Source organism: Sinocyclocheilus grahami, unplaced genomic scaffold, assembly GCF_001515645.1.
Source record: "Sinocyclocheilus grahami isolate Dianchi unplaced genomic scaffold, SAMN03320097.WGS_v1.1 scaffold953.1, whole genome shotgun sequence".
Lineage (NCBI taxonomy): Eukaryota > Metazoa > Chordata > Actinopteri > Cypriniformes > Cyprinidae > Sinocyclocheilus > Sinocyclocheilus grahami.
This window is the reverse complement of record NW_015506132.1, coordinates 82783-100125: the sequence shown is the minus strand read 5'-3', so window position 1 is coordinate 100125 and position 17343 is coordinate 82783. Positions and strand designations below refer to the sequence as shown.

General features: G+C 37.4%; 2 protein-coding genes across 2 annotated transcripts in view; both read right to left on the bottom strand.

Annotated features, from left to right (window-relative positions):
- The window catches only part of LOC107564641 (round spermatid basic protein 1-like), a 12663-nt gene extending 2855 nt beyond the window's left edge, over positions 1 to 9808 (bottom strand). Inside the window, exons 1-6 of the mRNA XM_016249768.1 lie at positions 8838 to 9808; positions 6431 to 7059; positions 4083 to 4220; positions 1997 to 2139; positions 1169 to 1336; positions 960 to 1068 (exon numbers count right to left, since the gene is read on the bottom strand). Of these exons, the coding sequence (XP_016105254.1) occupies positions 960 to 1068; positions 1169 to 1336; positions 1997 to 2139; positions 4083 to 4220; positions 6431 to 7059; positions 8838 to 9402 (1752 nt within the window). The 5' untranslated portion in view covers positions 9403 to 9808. The remainder of the gene's footprint in view (positions 1 to 959; positions 1069 to 1168; positions 1337 to 1996; positions 2140 to 4082; positions 4221 to 6430; positions 7060 to 8837) is intronic.
- A 2141-nt stretch (positions 9809 to 11949) lies between these two features.
- Positions 11950 to 17343, bottom strand: part of LOC107564661 (membrane-associated guanylate kinase, WW and PDZ domain-containing protein 3-like) — a gene marked incomplete at its 5' end in the record, with an annotated part of 85572 nt that continues 80178 nt past the window's right edge. The window contains one exon of the mRNA XM_016249796.1: positions 11950 to 14203. Coding sequence (XP_016105282.1) covers positions 13461 to 14203 — 743 coding nt within the window. The remainder of the gene's footprint in view (positions 14204 to 17343) is intronic.

Sequence of the window (17343 nt, the reverse complement as noted above, 5' to 3'; positions counted from 1 at the left end):
CACACATCTGAATATTTGGGTTGAACTGTTCTGGAACAGTGTTGTAAATACAACTTAACCACTGATTTCTAGTTGTATCCTCTTTTGGAAGGCCAAAGAAAGTAGTTTCGCTTTCACAACGAAACACACCGCAGGCTTGAGTGAGGAACAGCCGGCGGGCTTGCCAGCAGATTCGACGAAGGAGCGGCCGGTGGGCGTGCGGCAACCACGTGACGACCCCGGGCTGGCCTCCGCTTCGTCCACTGTGAAAGCCGATCCGGCGATCCACAGCGCAAAGTTGATGTATTTCCTCAGCGACCAGTACGGATCAGCTCTAGGCATGACGAAGCAGATATCATCCTCTTTTGAAAGGCCAAAGAAAGTAGTTTCGCTTTCACAACGATACACAGCGCCTTCACAACATGGCGGAGGCAGCAACAATACTACAGCGAGAATAAAAGCTATGCCTTCTTTCTTTGCGTGAACATTTGGGCGGTGTTGAGCAAATCTTCCCACACAGTAATGTAGACATGTGGGGACGTGTTTAAACGAGGCATTTTAGGAGGGCGTGGACAAGTCTTAACTTTTATAAAGAATATCTATTTGGGTTTGAGACTTTAGTCTTTGCAACATTAGGGATCTTATCTATGCACGAACAGCTTGTAACACTCTAAAGAGTAATTAAATTGCATCATATGACCCCTTTAAACTCACAGCACACCTAGAGATGAATTTTGCAGCATTTACCGTTAACTGAGCCACTTAAAACACTGGATCATGAGCTGCCATGTGTAAATGATCACAGTGACATGCTTTGCTCTGAAACATGCAGTGTAATAGACTATATAGTTATATACTTATGATTGCATAATAAAACCAAAAAATTAATACTGAACGTAATACAATGCCATATACTAATATAAACACACAAGCCCACAGTCTGTCCTGAAAAATATGCTTAGCAGTAACACAGCTCCTACCTGTGACACAGGTGGCTCATACAGGTCTAGCTGAAGCCTTTGAACAACCTCATTGAAGTCCTCAGCGTGAAAACAGACCACATCTTTGGTTATTCGTGGCCTGTCACTCCTATGGGAGATGATGAGAACACCAAAGGTCATTTAATCTCTCTCTTTTTGCATGTACAAGCATGTGCATATGTTTCTGCATGGCAGATGGTTGCACTCACCATTCCCCAAACTGCACTGCTTTCAGGACACCCACAGCTGCTGTACTCTGCCAGTCGAAACTCTGGCCAACATGATCAGCGTGGGCTCGCGTCCGATCCTCGAAGAGCACCTCACGTGGTTCACTGGTTCTCGGTAGGTAATGCAAGTTCTTGATCTCATTCATTGATCTACAACCAAAACAAAAGCGTTTTGTGAGGCGCTACAAACAGTTTGTAACACTTATCTTTAAGAAAAGACGTTTCTTTTGCAGTTGAATCAAAAACAAAGCACATACCTTCGTCTCTTGAATGGAGATTTGGGCATATCGGCAGTGGGGACCATCTGCTCTCCTGGTCTCACCCACATGATGGGACCATCATCACTCTGAGACCTGCAGTCAAGCTTTAGGCTAGACAGGCTGCCCCATGGCAAAGTCATCTGCATAGACAATTGAAACTTAATTCAGGAAGTTAAAACAATCCCGTAGCCTTGCCCTGACCACTGTCTGAAAGTATGAATGGCAAGAAACGACTGAATGAAGAGTTTTCTTTTCTGTGCTGACATATTCCCTATTGAATCAGGACATTGGGATAGAACATATCACAGCCATTATTCATGACTTGCAACTTGCTGTTGCTTAGGAATGCATATCAGTTACTGGCTGATATTAGAGACTTTTTATCGATATTGGACAGTTAACTGCTTATTTTCCCTATTTTTGCATTCAGATACATTCAGGATTGCCATCATCCAACATTCATTTAAATCTTACGCTACAAACAGTTTGTAACACTTATCTTTAAGAAAAGACGTTTCTTTTGCAGTTGAATCAAAAACAAAGCACATACCTTCGTCTCTTGAATGGAGATTTGGGCATATCGGCAGTGGGGACCATCTGCTCTCCTGGTCTCACCCACATGATGGGACCATCATCACTCTGAGACCTGCAGTCAAGCTTTAGGCTAGACAGGCTGCCCCATGGCAAAGTCATCTGCATAGACAATTGAAACTTAATTCAGGAAGTTAAAACAATCCCGTAGCCTTGCCCTGACCACTGTCTGAAAGTATGAATGGCAAGAAACGACTGAATGAAGAGTTTTCTTTTCTGTGCTGACATATTCCCTATTGAATCAGGACATTGGGATAGAACATATCACAGCCATTATTCATGACTTGCAACTTGCTGTTGCTTAGGAATGCATATCAGTTACTGGCTGATATTAGAGACTTTTTATCGATATTGGACAGTTAACTGCTTATTTTCCCTATTTTTGCATTCAGATACATTCAGGATTGCCATCATCCAACATTCATTTAAATCTTAAAAAAAAAAAAAAATATGTGATAAAAGTTAAATTTAATACCAAATCTAATTTTTTATACTGTTCAATATAATGTTATGATGTCTAAATTCACTTGTAGAATTGAAAATAATTAGATTTTTATTAAATAGTATACAAATAAAACGTAGTATAGAATTTTGATATTTACCACTTATTAATAGTGGTCGACCGATATGGGTTTTTTGACAGCCGATGCCGATATCTTGGAAAGCAGGGTGGCCGATATAATTTTATTTTTATTAATATTTAAGAAATTTGAAATCATTTGAAAATGCATTAAAAATAATTGTGTAAAATAAACATACTTATACTTTAGAAGACAAAGCATTTTTCACAAATAAATATTTAATAAAAATCTAATTAAAAAGGAAGTAAACACTGTAACCAACAGGGCACTCAGTATTCTCGGAAGTTTGTGTGCAGTGGGAATCATGTATATATATATATATATATATTTTTTTTTTTCAAATAAAGCCAACACTCATTTTACATACAGCACGCAATGAAAATGACAAATATATGACAGTGGGAAAATGCATAAAGTGTAATATAATATGAAATAACGAGTTTAAAGGGGTCATATGACGTGATTTCAATTTTTCCTTTCTCTTTGAGCTTGCCGCAAAACGCCAGCAAGTAATTACCATGATGAATGCTCCAGGGGAAATAGAATATTTGCAGGGTTTTTTGTGAAGCGCTCCTGCTCAAGACCGAGACCGCAGAAAGCGTATCCTGTCACGTGCAAATAAATAATAACATTTTCTGACGATGCAACAATGACCCGATTAGGCAAGTGACTATTCTGTCAACTGTCCCGAAATGCGAGTGAAAGTCTTTTTGGCCGATATACGGTATATAGATCTCAGTATTTTCATTTTTGTATTTTAAAAAAATCTGTATTTAATATATATATATTTCACTTACTGCCCAATGTTGTCCAACAAAACAATACATATTAAAGGCTAATAAAGTGAATGTAAGCCTTTATATTATGTGCAAAAAAGGGTTAAAATCACATTTCATTCTAACATTGCAATCTAAAAACAAAAATAAGGCTTTTACAGTGGAAGTTAACTAAACTAAAAATGAAAATAAATGAGAACAAAAGCACAGAGTTGTGTTAGGCTATTTTGATTACCCCATTACAGTCACTTTACAGTCAGTGCTATCATAAAAAATAGACTTGTAGGTTTAAAATTCTACATGTCACATTTATTGTCTAACTACAAATATTTCAGCGAAATGTATAATTTAGTCAGAATTATTGCGCTCCTTTTTAAGTGAGCCCTGTCTGTTTGGCGCATATGCGCACGGCGGCGCTCGTTCACTGTTGTTTGTGAAATATAAGTTATGCATTCAGGAAGACAGCACATCTCAAACACATTAAACAGCACGAGTAGCCTCGGTCTCTGTCAGCGGCACATGCAGCCTTTCTGTCAAAGCATATGACGGGCCGAGCCGCTTAAACTACACTATGTCTTATCAGTTTACTCCTGGCAAACAGTGAATTGAAACACACTATTTGCACTACAAAACACCGTAAGCACAAAGCCTTTCAAACTCGCTCATCTGTGAGAGATTATGTCCTAACCTTCAGAAACGGAGACTCCTCAAGCATGTCCAAGAACTCCGGGAAGTAATCGCCCACCTCCTCATCTACTGCACCGACCAGACTGATTTGCCTCATGGGACCAGCTCTATATGTCCCTGAGCAGTACGTTCGGCTCACCTGCAACATAAAAGCCCTTCAGAGCCGGGAAACATCCTAACACACACTTTCTAAAGTTTCATGATACAAACAAAAAGTTTAAAGGCCAATTCATGCAGAGATAGATAACTACATTAGCATTAATGGAACAATAATGTTTTGTTTATTATAAGCACCAGCTCCGGTTATGTCGTCTGCACCCTTAAATGCTCAAGCGCTTTCAAGTCAGGTGGATTCTGATTGGCTGTCAATGTTTTTATAATTCATCAACTGGAAAAAATCACTGTGAAAATGACTCCAATGATATTTTCTCAGAATGAATTTCATAGAATTTGAACAATAATTAAAACATTATAGTTATTGTTCTTTGTGTAAACGGAGCTTGAGGCAAGATCTACAATAATGTGGTGTTCAGACTGCCATAAATGTGAAAAAAATGAAAATAACTTCCCTGAACTGTGATTCTCCTGCTTCTTACAAGAATGAATTCAATAATATCAGTTTGTTTAGTCTCCAAGACGGTAGAAAATTTGGTCTGCATCACATAAGACTGGTAGTGTACCTTGAACCGTCACCTTCTAGCCACCTGACTTGTGTAAATAATAAATGCAGCTGCTTTTAAAAGTACTCTAGAAGTGAGAAAAGCTAAATAAACACATTTCAGATATTTCGATATACATTACCAGTGTTTCCCATGCATTGATTTATTTGTGGCATTTGACTTCATTGAATAAACATGAGCACTATACGTTTCAAAATCATAACACGGAACGTGTTTTATATGAATGGATCTCTGAAGGAAACCGACCGTCTTCAGAAAAGTTTCTATGGCATTTTCATTTTATGTGATAAAATTTGCGTTCATGAGCGGAGCTGCTTTGATTACAGCCATTACTGGAGAAACCGCGGTTTCTGCCGCTCTCAAAGCACCTCCTGCTGGCAGACAATCAGTTTGCATTTTCAATAATAAGCTCATCTCCAGCTATTTTTTTGTTTTCTGCAGCAACTCAGAGCACTTTTCATACACTTTATCCTGGCTGAAGCACATTTGTTTTAATCTATAAGAATAATCAGCCTACACTACCAGTCAAAGGTTTTCTCAAGATTTTTAAAAAAAATTTTAAGAAGTCTCTTCTGCTCACCAAGCCTGTATTTATTTGATCCAAAGTACAGCAAAAACAGAAACATTTTGAAATATTTTTACTATTTAAAATAACTGCTTTCTATTTGAACATATTTTAAAATATAATTTACTGCTGTAATCAAAGCTGAATTTTCAGCATCATTACTCCAGTCTTCAGTGTCACATGATCCTTCAGAAATCATCCTAATATGCTGATTATCAATATTTAAAACAGATGAGTACATTTTTTTTTTCAAGATTCTTCGATGAATAGAAAGATATAAAGGTCAGCATTTATCTGAAATAAAAAGCTTTTGTAACATCATACACTATACCATCCATAAGCTTGGAGTAAGTAAAGTTCTATTCATCAAAGAAACCTGAAAAAATTCTATTCTGCTTTCAACATAATAATAAATGTTTTTTGAGCAGCAAATCAGAATATTAGAATGATTTCTGAAGGATCATGTGACTGGAGTAATGATGTAAAAATTTAGCTTTGAAACCACAGGAATAAATTACATTTTAAAATATTTCCAAACAGAAAACAGTTATTTTAAATAGTAAAAATATTTCAAAATGTTACAGTTTTTGCTGTATTTTGGATCAAATAAATGCAGGCTTGGTGAGCAGAAGAGAATTCTTAAAAAAAAAACATTAAAAATCTTACTGTTCAAAAACTTTTGACTAGTATGTTAGCCTATAGTTTGAAGTTAAAGATATTAATAATTAATAAGGTGAGTCTGAGATGTTTATTTGACAGTGATTTCACATTTCTTGTTTGTATGAAGTCTAAATACAAATAAAAGTTGAACAAATAAATTAGTGCTGTTTTTTGTTTCTAATAAATTAGCCTAAATAGGTTTTATAGGAAGTGGTTTATAGACTTGGCAAATTCATTTTCCATAAGTTTGTAGATACAGACATCTGTTGTGGGTGTTCTTGGCAGTTTTTATGAGGCTTTTTAAAATAGTGTTCATATCGATATCGGAATTATATCGTATCGACCAAAATTAAGAAATATACCGTGATATAAATTTAGGTCATATCGTCCAGCCCTACTTGAAGTTGTAACCCAAAATGTTACGAATGCAAAATGTCATCCTACCTGGGAGTGGAAGTTGGCAATCGTGGTGGTCTCAATGTCCTTTTTACCAAGGATTTCCATCTTGACAGGTGTGTTTGGGAAATTGAAGGCAAAGTAGTCCAAGAAATCAGGCAGGTAGGCAGCCGCTCCGTGCACCACTGCGAGTGCGTAGCGTGCGGCTCCTTTAGGGTGTTCAGCAAAGGCGAGATCCAGAAACTCCTGGGCGAATCTTTCAGTGTCCCCCGGTCGCAGTAAAGACAGTTCATCTGCGTATGCGTGTAGTACAGATGCCCCTCCATTGGGCTGCTTTTCCTCATGGATCAGTCTGCTGAAGGAGCCGTTGGTCTGAAGCCACGAGCTGCGGATGTAGTGGTCTTGGTGTGAGAGGAACGGCTTCTTCTCAGCTTTGGGAGTGTAGTACTCACCTAAGCCTGGACACGGCTTCTCATCTTTGATGTACACATGTAACACAGGGTCTTCAGAAGATGGCAGAGCATCTCCTGTCAATCCTGTATACATTGTCTGGACCTCTTTGTTGTGTATGTGCAACTTCTTGCCACGCTCATCTTCACGATGCCGCCGCTTCTTTTTCTTTTTCTTTAAAAGGTATTCTTCCAGGGTCTGGGTTTTGCCATTCTCACTATGGGGCTCTGAAAAGATCAATAGAGATGGTAGAGCATAGAAAAACTATTAATAGTTCGTAGCTTCTTAGTCTTTACCCATGTACAATTGTAAACATGAAAAACCTCACAAAAATTATTTTGTGGCTCCTTAAAAACTTTGTAGATACTTCTTGGTAATCAATTACCAAATGCTTACCAAATATCCAGCAATTCTGGACATTTGGTGGTCCATAAATAAGTTATCTCTGTAAGACGCTCCTACTTCATATCTAATACTACTACATTTATATCAATTTACCATGGTAACCACTGACCACAATTTTGGGCACAATACCATAAGTACTACACAGTTGCTGTTATTAACTAACTCATATTAATTCCTTTTTCTTTTCTTAAAAGTGTCAGTTCCATGGTACAAAGATGGGAGCAAATGGTATGGCAATACTATAGTACTGTCTTTCAAATCTTTACACAGTTGAGTTAAGGTTGCTCTGTGCCTGCTCAAAATTCTGTGACATAATGATGCATATAAAAGTCAGACTAAATTAAGCTTGCTCTGCCCCACATTAGCCCTTGTGTCAGTTGTAGTGTAAAATTTGGCATAATTAGGCCTGTCGCAATAATCAATATATTGACTTATCGCACAATATATGTACATGACCTCAATAATTTTTGGTGACGCAATATATCGGCCAATAATATATCGGCCATTATATTGGCCGATATATTGTGTCACCATGTGACATTAATGTCATTTTTGCATTCCACTTGCGCCTGTGTCTTTTGCAGCTTCTCGTACATAACGTGATGTAGTCATGAGGTGCTAGTTCAAATTTAACAAGTGCTTCTACAAAAAAAAAGTTTCATCTGCAGATATGGCCTTGTTTAGGGATCTGTGCCTTTATGCATACGGACATCTGACTGCTAAGTAGTGATTGTGTTTTTCAGCAATAGTGTGCACCCTTCATTTACAGAGAAAAGAAGGTCAGGGAAAAATATCCATAAAAGTTATTTGTGAATTTTTCTTTTTTCTACTTGTTACTTTGCACTTTTTGTTAGAAAATGTTTATTTACTATTTCTTCAAGTTTTTAAGGCATCTAATATTTCGACTTAATTTCCATGATCTAAATATTCTTTAAAATTAAACGTTTGTTGTCATTTGGAAGTGTGTAGGCCTTCTTGTATTATTATGCTGTTATTTTATGATTATATATTCAGTGGCATAACATGGTCTTAAAATGACAATAATATGGTTCATCGCATTTATTTCTGGGGCAATATATCGCACAACAAAAAGTTGTTATCGTGACAGGCCTAGGCATAATAATACAGCACAGAATGATCACCATATATAAGGTACTGGAAATCACTTCAAAGAACATCATAGTATTGTGTCTAAAAACATGGTATTATTATGGTATCGTGTTAATAAAAAGCTACAGCAATACCACGTTACTTATGTTTGTGAAATTACAGATTAATGTAGTAACAGCGAGTTTAGTAAACATTACACATGACAGATGTAAGGAGAACGTCTCTAATACTAAACAAAGAAAAAGTATATATTTGTATTTCATTTAAAATGTACTTTCGCAGCTGTGAAAAGTTTCTTCCTCAATAATCTTGAGCAGTTCTGCTCATCTGCAAGAACATTGCGCTCGAGTGAATGGGGGCGTTCACACAAGCGTGCTCGCGCATGTGTTAGCAGCGGAGGCTAACGGCACTTTCTCCGCTCACTTTTAAGTTGGAAGCCAGCCAGTAATGTAAAATCGTTTGGCTTACGTGTAAACGCTGTTAAAATTACCTTTCTTTTTTTTGCATTCCCCCACTTTAACATTCGCCTCGGCGTTTTCCTTCTTGGGCTTGAGTTTGGCGTCCTTCTCGATGTGTTTGGGCTTGTTATTGGGGGTCTCGGCCTTCGCTACTTTGAGTGGCGTGAAAGTGAACAGCGGGGAAGGTGGCAGGACTGTCTTCTGCGGGACGTGGGCTGCTGGTGTCACTTTTCGCGGCGGCCAGCCCGGAGGTAATTCTTTCTTGGAGCTGAGGAGGTGATGCTGTTGATGATGGCGGTGTTGCACAGGTGCCTGCTCTTTGCTGAAGTTGCGCGCTTGGCTGTTCTGTTGTTGGTGCGGTGGATGCGCTCGTTGGTGGTGCTGTAACGTTAGCTTTATTTTCTTCGCTTCCTTCTCCGCTCTCTCGCGCTTGTCATCGGACGGCGAACATTCCCGTTTTTTCTTCCGTTTCTTCTCTTTGGTGGCTTTGTCAAAGCTGTCCCTGCTCTTCTCCTCTACTTTGACGCACAGTAGGTCGACCTGTGCAGCCATTTTGCACGTAAATTTAAAAGGCTTTAAGAGGGACTTTTTGCGCATGTCTATTGGGAGCTGTAGTTCTTTGTGTCCCTAGCCAATCGGAGCTCACGCGTTTGTAGTTTTCCCGCTCGGAGCGCGCATGCGCACAATCGGTAGCGTTGTGGGTAGTGATGTTTCTGTACTGCTATGGTTCAAGGTATGCGTGCGCTGCTGCACGCACCTCGGCCAGTGACTGACGTAATGCTGAAGCAGCTTCAGGGGTTGGGCGGTTCCGTTTCGTTGAGAGGAGATAAATGCGCTCGGAGTTGAGCTCACAACCAACAAAAGAGCAACACACAACATCCTGGAGATAATAGTCGCACGGTGTTGGATTTCTTTAGGGGGCGTTGACACGGGAGGCTTTCTTGCTATTTGGGCTATTTTTGGTTGGTCTATGTATACAACATAGGCCTATGCCAGACGGACGTCTTCAGATATTGCGTCGCATCTGCCTGTTATTGGCGGCACGAGCGTTGCATTTTTTTTTTTTAAATCGGTGTGTCAAATTAAAAATAGTAATAGGCTTGCTCGAGATGCATCGACGCTGCGCAGACCGATCGGCGTATGACATCAAAGTACCGCGAGAGCGATTCAAAAGCTTGGAGTCGTCTGCTCTCCAATCACTCTCGCGGTACCTCGGTCATACGCCGATCGGTCTGCGATTGATTGTATGACTCGTTTTTAAATGTCAAAACGTTCAAGTTTAAAGTTAGTTTTAGTATTTTATTGTCAACTGCTCACTGACTCTTGTAACAAGAACTAAAATGTGTTGCTTGATTGTATGACATGTTTTTAAATGTCAAAACTTTCAAGTTTAAAGTTAGTTTTAGTATTTTATTGTAAGTGGAAATTATATTTAGGTTCTAAATGACTGTTTTATAAGTTCAATTATCGCAGCAACAGGGTGGGACAATACAGTTAGCACACAAACATCACGTAGACGTCTATTAGACATCTGCAAGATGTATTTTTCAGTGTTTTCTCATCTGCAATACACCTATAGCTTCCTATCAGATGTCAAATAGACGTTTAAAAAATATCTTTATGATGTTTGGAATTTAGAATGTATGTAAAACTGACATTTTAAGGACATCCGTCAGATGTTTGTACACAGCAGATGCTTTCCAGATGAAGTGATCTTTAACAGACATCTTGCAGACATACGTGTGCTATCTGGGACGTTAGAAAATAAGTTTATATCAATAAAATGTAAATAAAACGTGTCTACATATGGCTCTATTGTTTTACAGCTTATTAAATATATTATGATGGGACCACGTGATGACTTAATTACAAAGGAATCTCTGAACTGATTTTCAAACAGGGTTTTTAATATGAACCTATCAAAAGAACCTGTTCAGAAACTTAAAAGATCAAAAGAGGCATCTTTTCAGTAAATCTTTATTCATCAGTGCATGAACAGAAGGTCATGACCAGATTCATTTCTTTAACCACTCTCTCTATATATATATGCTTATACTCTCAATTACTTAAAAAAATAATGGAGCGATTTATAGATTTTTTTTGTTTCGTTTTTCCCCCACAAAGGCAAATTTTATACAGGTGCTGTACATTGTATTTTTTATAAACATTTACAACTACCACAATGTAGAGACCACAAGGCTTTTTTGTGTAAGATAAAGTAATGCAAGGCCACAGTATCATACATACAACCTCGTGACATGAGATGCACTAGAGAAACAAGCTACAAAAGTGTTGAGATTAAAGGGGTCATGAACTGAGCAATCAAAATTCCCTTGATCTTTTGACGTACTATAAAAACATCATGTAAGTTTCAGAACTCAAAACTTCCTCATTATTCTAAAAACAGTTTATATTGAAGCCAATGAATCTGCCAAAAACGGCCACCCCTGAAATGACACTGGCCACCCCATTGGCCCCCCCCCAACCAGAAAGATTGGAGTTTTTTTAGAATAATAATTTTATTTTATAAATTAACACGGACATTGACGAAACACTATATTAAAAATAAAATTAATAAACTTGTATGATGTGTACTGTAGAATACTCTCTCAACAGTGTAACAATTGTTTTGATGAAGTGATGGGTTAAACATCTATGCTTTCTTTATACTTTTACTCTCATTTGAAATGAATTTGCACTCCAAATAAACATGAGGGTACTTGTAGTTGAATTGCAGAGAGACTTTTTTCTATTTTGCTCTATACAGAGAATAGTAATTGCCAAAAATTAATGTCTGCCATTATATTTAGGCATGCAACATTTTTACTGGCCCCTTTCGGCCACACTATAAAAATAATCCTGGAGGTGCCACTGCACACAAGTGTGAGTAACGTTTTATTACGTGTCTCACTATTGCTTTGTTATTACAGATCGTTTGATATGTACTGAGTATTTATACGTTTTTAATCTAAATCACAGCAGCGTCCATCTATGAAGGATGTAGGCTGTCAAACATACACAACTGTTAGCCAATCATAGCAGTCCGCGTTTACTTCCGAGTCTACAATCCGCCACATCTATTCAAACAGAGCGTTCCGATGAGGGGCTCAAAACAGGACAGAAAATAGCCTATTACTGCTAAATTATGATGTTTTCTGATGTAAAAATCTTGATAACATTATAGGTGGACCTCAGAGATCAGTACAAAGTAATAAAAAAGGCAGTTCATGACCCCTTTAATGATCAAGAAGCAATCATAAACCTTGTTAGAAAGTATTCACATTTTTCATCATGATTAAATTATAGAAGCACTGTAGCATATGCAATGTTTGACTGATGTCTGTTCTGCCCATATGGACACTTAATATTTATGGTATTTCAAAAATACTGTTATGGAAAAAAGATATTGGACATTGTTATATCTTGTGTCTGAATCTGTGCCAGTTGTTTGAGGCGTTAAAGAACCTGATGAATAACATCCAAATTGTTCGGCACATAATTCAGAGCTACATTTCCCTTGGATATAAGACAGCATCTTGACATTTAATAGGATGATCTGAAAGATGCATAAAGACACTTTAAATGAATATGAAGTCCCAATATTGGGTAAACAATGCAGTATGAATCATTCGATGTGCTAAATAGAATAAGAAAAAATATAATGTTAGATTGGATAGTATGCAAAAATATATCAGAATTTCTCCTAGTTCTGCTTCACCTTCTAATGATATGAGCGAACATTTGATCCCAAATCTACACACCTTGCAAATGCTCCACCGAGATTAACTGTAAAAGCTATAGCACTGTGAAAAAATATGTGTTTGTTAGGAAGCCGAAAGTCGTATCGGCAAGCTGGAACACTAATAAGTGACCTGGCTCAGAATGGATACAAATATCTATACCGCTATACATTTATATGTTTATATAATCATATTCATTTCAATAAATTACATATGCATCGTCTTCAACACACAAGTAGTAAACAATATACTTAACCTTAAACTCAAGTTTCTGGGCTTTTAAAGATGGATATGTCGAAAATTCACTGCAAAACAAAGCTGAATAATGCACAGCCTAAACAAAGTCACTTCTCAGGACTGGATCTTGAGGACAGTTGCATCACTGAAAAGTCGTTAAGGACATGCGGAGAATCAAAGATGGAAAATTAAAGGGATAGTTTACTCAAATGAAAAAGGTTGTCATCATTCACTCATCCTCATGTCATTTCAGCACCGTATGTCTGTCTGTCTTCTGTGGAAGATCAAAGATTTATTGGTCCATACAATAGAAGTCAATGGTCACCAAATTGGTTTAGTTACCAACATCCTTCAAATATCTTCTTTTGAGTCATACAGGATTTGTAACATCAAGAAGGCTGATAAATGCTGACAGAATTTTCATTTTTGGGTGAACTATCCTTTTAATACATATTAATAGACATTTTTAAACCTTCACAGAAAAGCATCCTTCATGTTATCGTCACAGGAGCAAAGAGACATGGATGAGTTTGTAGCTGCAGTCTGACTGGCACAAAACAAAACTGAGGCTCGTATTGTTGGTGAACTCAAGCAAACGCTGCATGCTATCAGTGTAGATGGTGATAGTCATACCAAAAAATCCACAGTGATTCACATCAATAACTGCTCCCAAACACATTAGACTCCATGCACCGGAGGCTGAATCCTTGCGGAGCTGGGCACCTTCCAGGGGCCTGGGGTTATAGGGGCTCTCTTGTTGGTAGGGTTTCCATTCTGGGGAGTCTCTTGAGGGACACCCTCGATATCCTCTTCCCCTCGAGGCCTGTCTTGTCCTCTGTGGTCCTTCCGGTTGAGGGTACCGCTTTCAGACCACTGAGGTTCTGCTGTCTTGTCCCTCGGGGATCTGTCACTGCCACCTCTTGAGACCTCAGGTCTGATTTCTCCTGTTTCCCTGTCCTGCTTGTGCATAGTGCCCTCGTCTTTGTATCTCCTTCCAGAGTTAGGCTTCAATCCGTCAGTGGCTTTTTGAGGCACCTCTTGTCTGATCCCAGCGTTTTCCTTCTTGGTCTTCCTGGGGCTTGGGGATCGAGTTTCTCGTCCACTAGGATCGCTCTTGTTGTCCATGTTTAGAGTCTTTTTTGGACTCTGTAAGCGTTCTTTCCCATCCTGTCTCTGGGGGAGTGTAAAATTGTCATTGTTGTCACGAGGCATGCTTGGGTCGCTCTTTCTAGTTTGCTTTTTGCCGTCTCTGCAATGTCTGTGTGAAGCAGCCACCGGGTCGAAGAAGAGCTCCTCGGGTGGAGAGGGGTTGACCTCAGGGGAGTGAGAGATGAAGGATGAAGATGCTGGTGTCGACGGCTCATTGGATGCAGAATACCTTGGAGAGTTTGCAGATGGCCCGGTCATCATATCTTTAACATCTGAAACGCAAAACATGATAATTATTAGTGTAAGAAGATAGGGAAGGACAATAAAACCAATTATTTTGAAGGTGCACTCAGTCTGTTTTGTAACATGTAAAAGAGCAAATCAGTCTTTTTGGTAAGAAAGATATTTTTTGAATAAAATTATTTTATTTAGCAAGGATGTACTACATTGATAGAAAGTGACAGTAAAGGTATTTATAATGTCATTTTTTATTTTAAATAAATCTGTTCTTATAAAACTTTTTATTTCATCAAATAATCTTGAAATTTTTTACAAAAGCAGAAAGATTTTATTGACCCCAAATTTTTGAATGGCGGCGTTTGTTTGTTTGTTTATTTGTTTAGTCGAATTCTTTTCTCTGTATTAATAACCTGTCAAACATTTTTAAATCAAGCTCATATTCCGTTTCTTATATTTTGTTTAACCCCTTGGTGTTGTTCAGTCAATTTTAGCTCAGAAAAATGTTTTGAAATGTTAAAAATCGCTATTTCATCAGAATGGTACGAAACTCTATGAAACTGTTATGGCAGTCGCTATGTGACCACAAAAAAAAGTGAACTCTATTTGAAAAAGCTAAATGGTCATAAAAAAAATAGTCACACTTGTGTTGTTTGCGTTCAAAAATGACAGCCCTTGGAAATGAATGGGAAATATGCAAAAATACAGAGAATTTTTTGTGTGTACAATCTACAAATCTTTCACAACGCTGAAAAAATTGCACAACAATGAAAAGGGTGACACTAAAATATCAAGAGTGCAAAATAAACACACTCAACCCCCCCTCCCAAACACACACACACACACACACACATACATATACGAACTAGTATGACTGTAACACAAAGCATGTTTTTGCAAATGCGTGAAATAAAATCAATAATTCAGCCACAATGCAGTAAAGACACCAAGGAAGGGGTTAAACTCTAAAGCATCAAGAGAATAAAACAGAAACACACACTCACTTACAGACACACACACACAACACACTATTATACAAGCATTTCTGTTCATTTTTGTTGCATTTTTGTTGAAATTTGATGTTATGTGTAACAAACGCTGCGTCCTGAAAGCTCTAAAATGCTGCCTTCTGAGGGCAGTATTTCAAGGCATCAAGGCACTCCGAAGTCAAGTTCTGCTTTACTTCCTGCCTCCGAAGGTACCTTCTTCTGATCTAATTTTAAGGCAGCATAGATGTATCCTTCGCCGTCTTTGATATCCCACAATCCTGTGCGTTCCATTCCATGGCGGTTCGGATAAAAACATAAAGATGGTGTCTAAAAGTTACGTTTGGTGGTCAGTTTGTGTGTAAATGTATGTTTCTGACTAACTTTTTGCATTTTTGATGTTATTTCTAGCGAGAAATCAGTATTATAATAATTAAATATTTCTTTAGTTATCATCAAAACTCGTTCTATTTTGTTATTTTAGATCATTAAACCGTTATGCTGCCTCAGAAGCCTGTCCGAAATCAGTTTCATGAGGTGCCTTCGTGCAAAAACGCTGCCTGCAAAGTCATTGCCTCATAAGGCAGCGAGGCAGCAAGTCAGCTGTCCAGGCTTTCGGACACAGCCAAAATGTCTTTCTCTGTGTTCAGGTTTGACTGTAGTAAAATTTATGCAAAACTGACATTTCAAACAAAAGTAAACAAATCTAAATCTTTACAAAAAGTTGTCTTTTAGAATGTCTAAATATTTATCAAAATCCACAACTTAATAGAAATAAGTATTTATGTCTAAAAACAACTAGAGCATTCATAAGCCTTTTTAGAGCTATATAGGAATCTAGTGGCTAAACCATGGAATTGCAGATGTTTTTGTGTTTTTTACTCCCACCAGATGGCACTAATTTGCCTTCAAATGTTTTATTTTAAAGGCATTGTCTCTATTTTAACATGAAATACTGCCATAATTGAAAAGTAATATAAAAAAATATTAGAACATTTATTTTTATTATTTTCAATGGTAAGAAATGTAACATAATTGTTGCATAAATATTCATTAGTATCATGAAATTCTCTCAAAAGAAAGAAAGAAAAAATGATTGAACCAAAATATATTACATTGATTTCACTGAAAATAAAAAAAGTTACATTTCAGGTGTTTGGTCACGTTTGACCGTGAACAACACAAGTGTGACTCCCAAATGAACAATACCAGAAGGTTAAATAAAAAAGATGTACCTAATATTCTGTTGTGCTGGTCAGCTGTTATGCTGAAACCTTGTGATGTGGATGCAGCAATCACACCATGATTAATTTAGTCATTAAACGAAACTATAATAATAGGGAGGGAGAATATTATTATAGTATATAATAATATTAGACTATCGATACAGTATGACTGGAGTGAATGTACAATGTAATTTAAATATATTTTTCAAATGTGCTGTTCATTTCTTTGTGCAAAACTTTTTAATGAAGAAAAAAATGACAGAGTGCACGTTTAAACACTGCAAATTGGATTTAGCAAATCTGCAGAATACAACTGATAGATTGAACATAATTAACCTGTCTTCTGAAATGCATTTCAGCAGAGACATGATTCTCAATTAAACTGTCACAGTTTTCAGTCTTCAGTGGCTTTTGGCCTCCAGATACAGTGACACAATTCGAGCAGCTGAAACCGGCTATGAGAAAGAGTTAGACCCAGAATGGAAAAGTTGCTATTTTCTCTCAAGATAAAATGTCACGCCGCCAGACGTGAAGCAACAAGAACCAAACATTAAACCCAAGCTGGTGGCTCCTGACATGGGTTTCAATTTCTTTGTCATTTAACTGTCTGGTAAGAAATATATTTGGTCACATAGCATCACTCCAGAGTAGTATTCCCAACTAAGGGCACGTGAACTCCAGGGTTTTGCTTAAATTATAATGCGTCTGATTACAGTTTACAAATAAAAGTGCTGTCACTGATTAAAATATCTAATCATGATCAGTGTTATTATTGTTAACTAAAAACAACAACAACAACAACAACAAATAAAGCTGAAATAAAATACATACTGGTTGAAAACCCTAAAAATTAGTAATCTTGCACTGGCAACTAAGTTTAAGTTGAAGTACTTAAATTACTAAAACTAAAATTGAAAAGAAAAAAAATATATATATTATATATATATATATATATATATATAT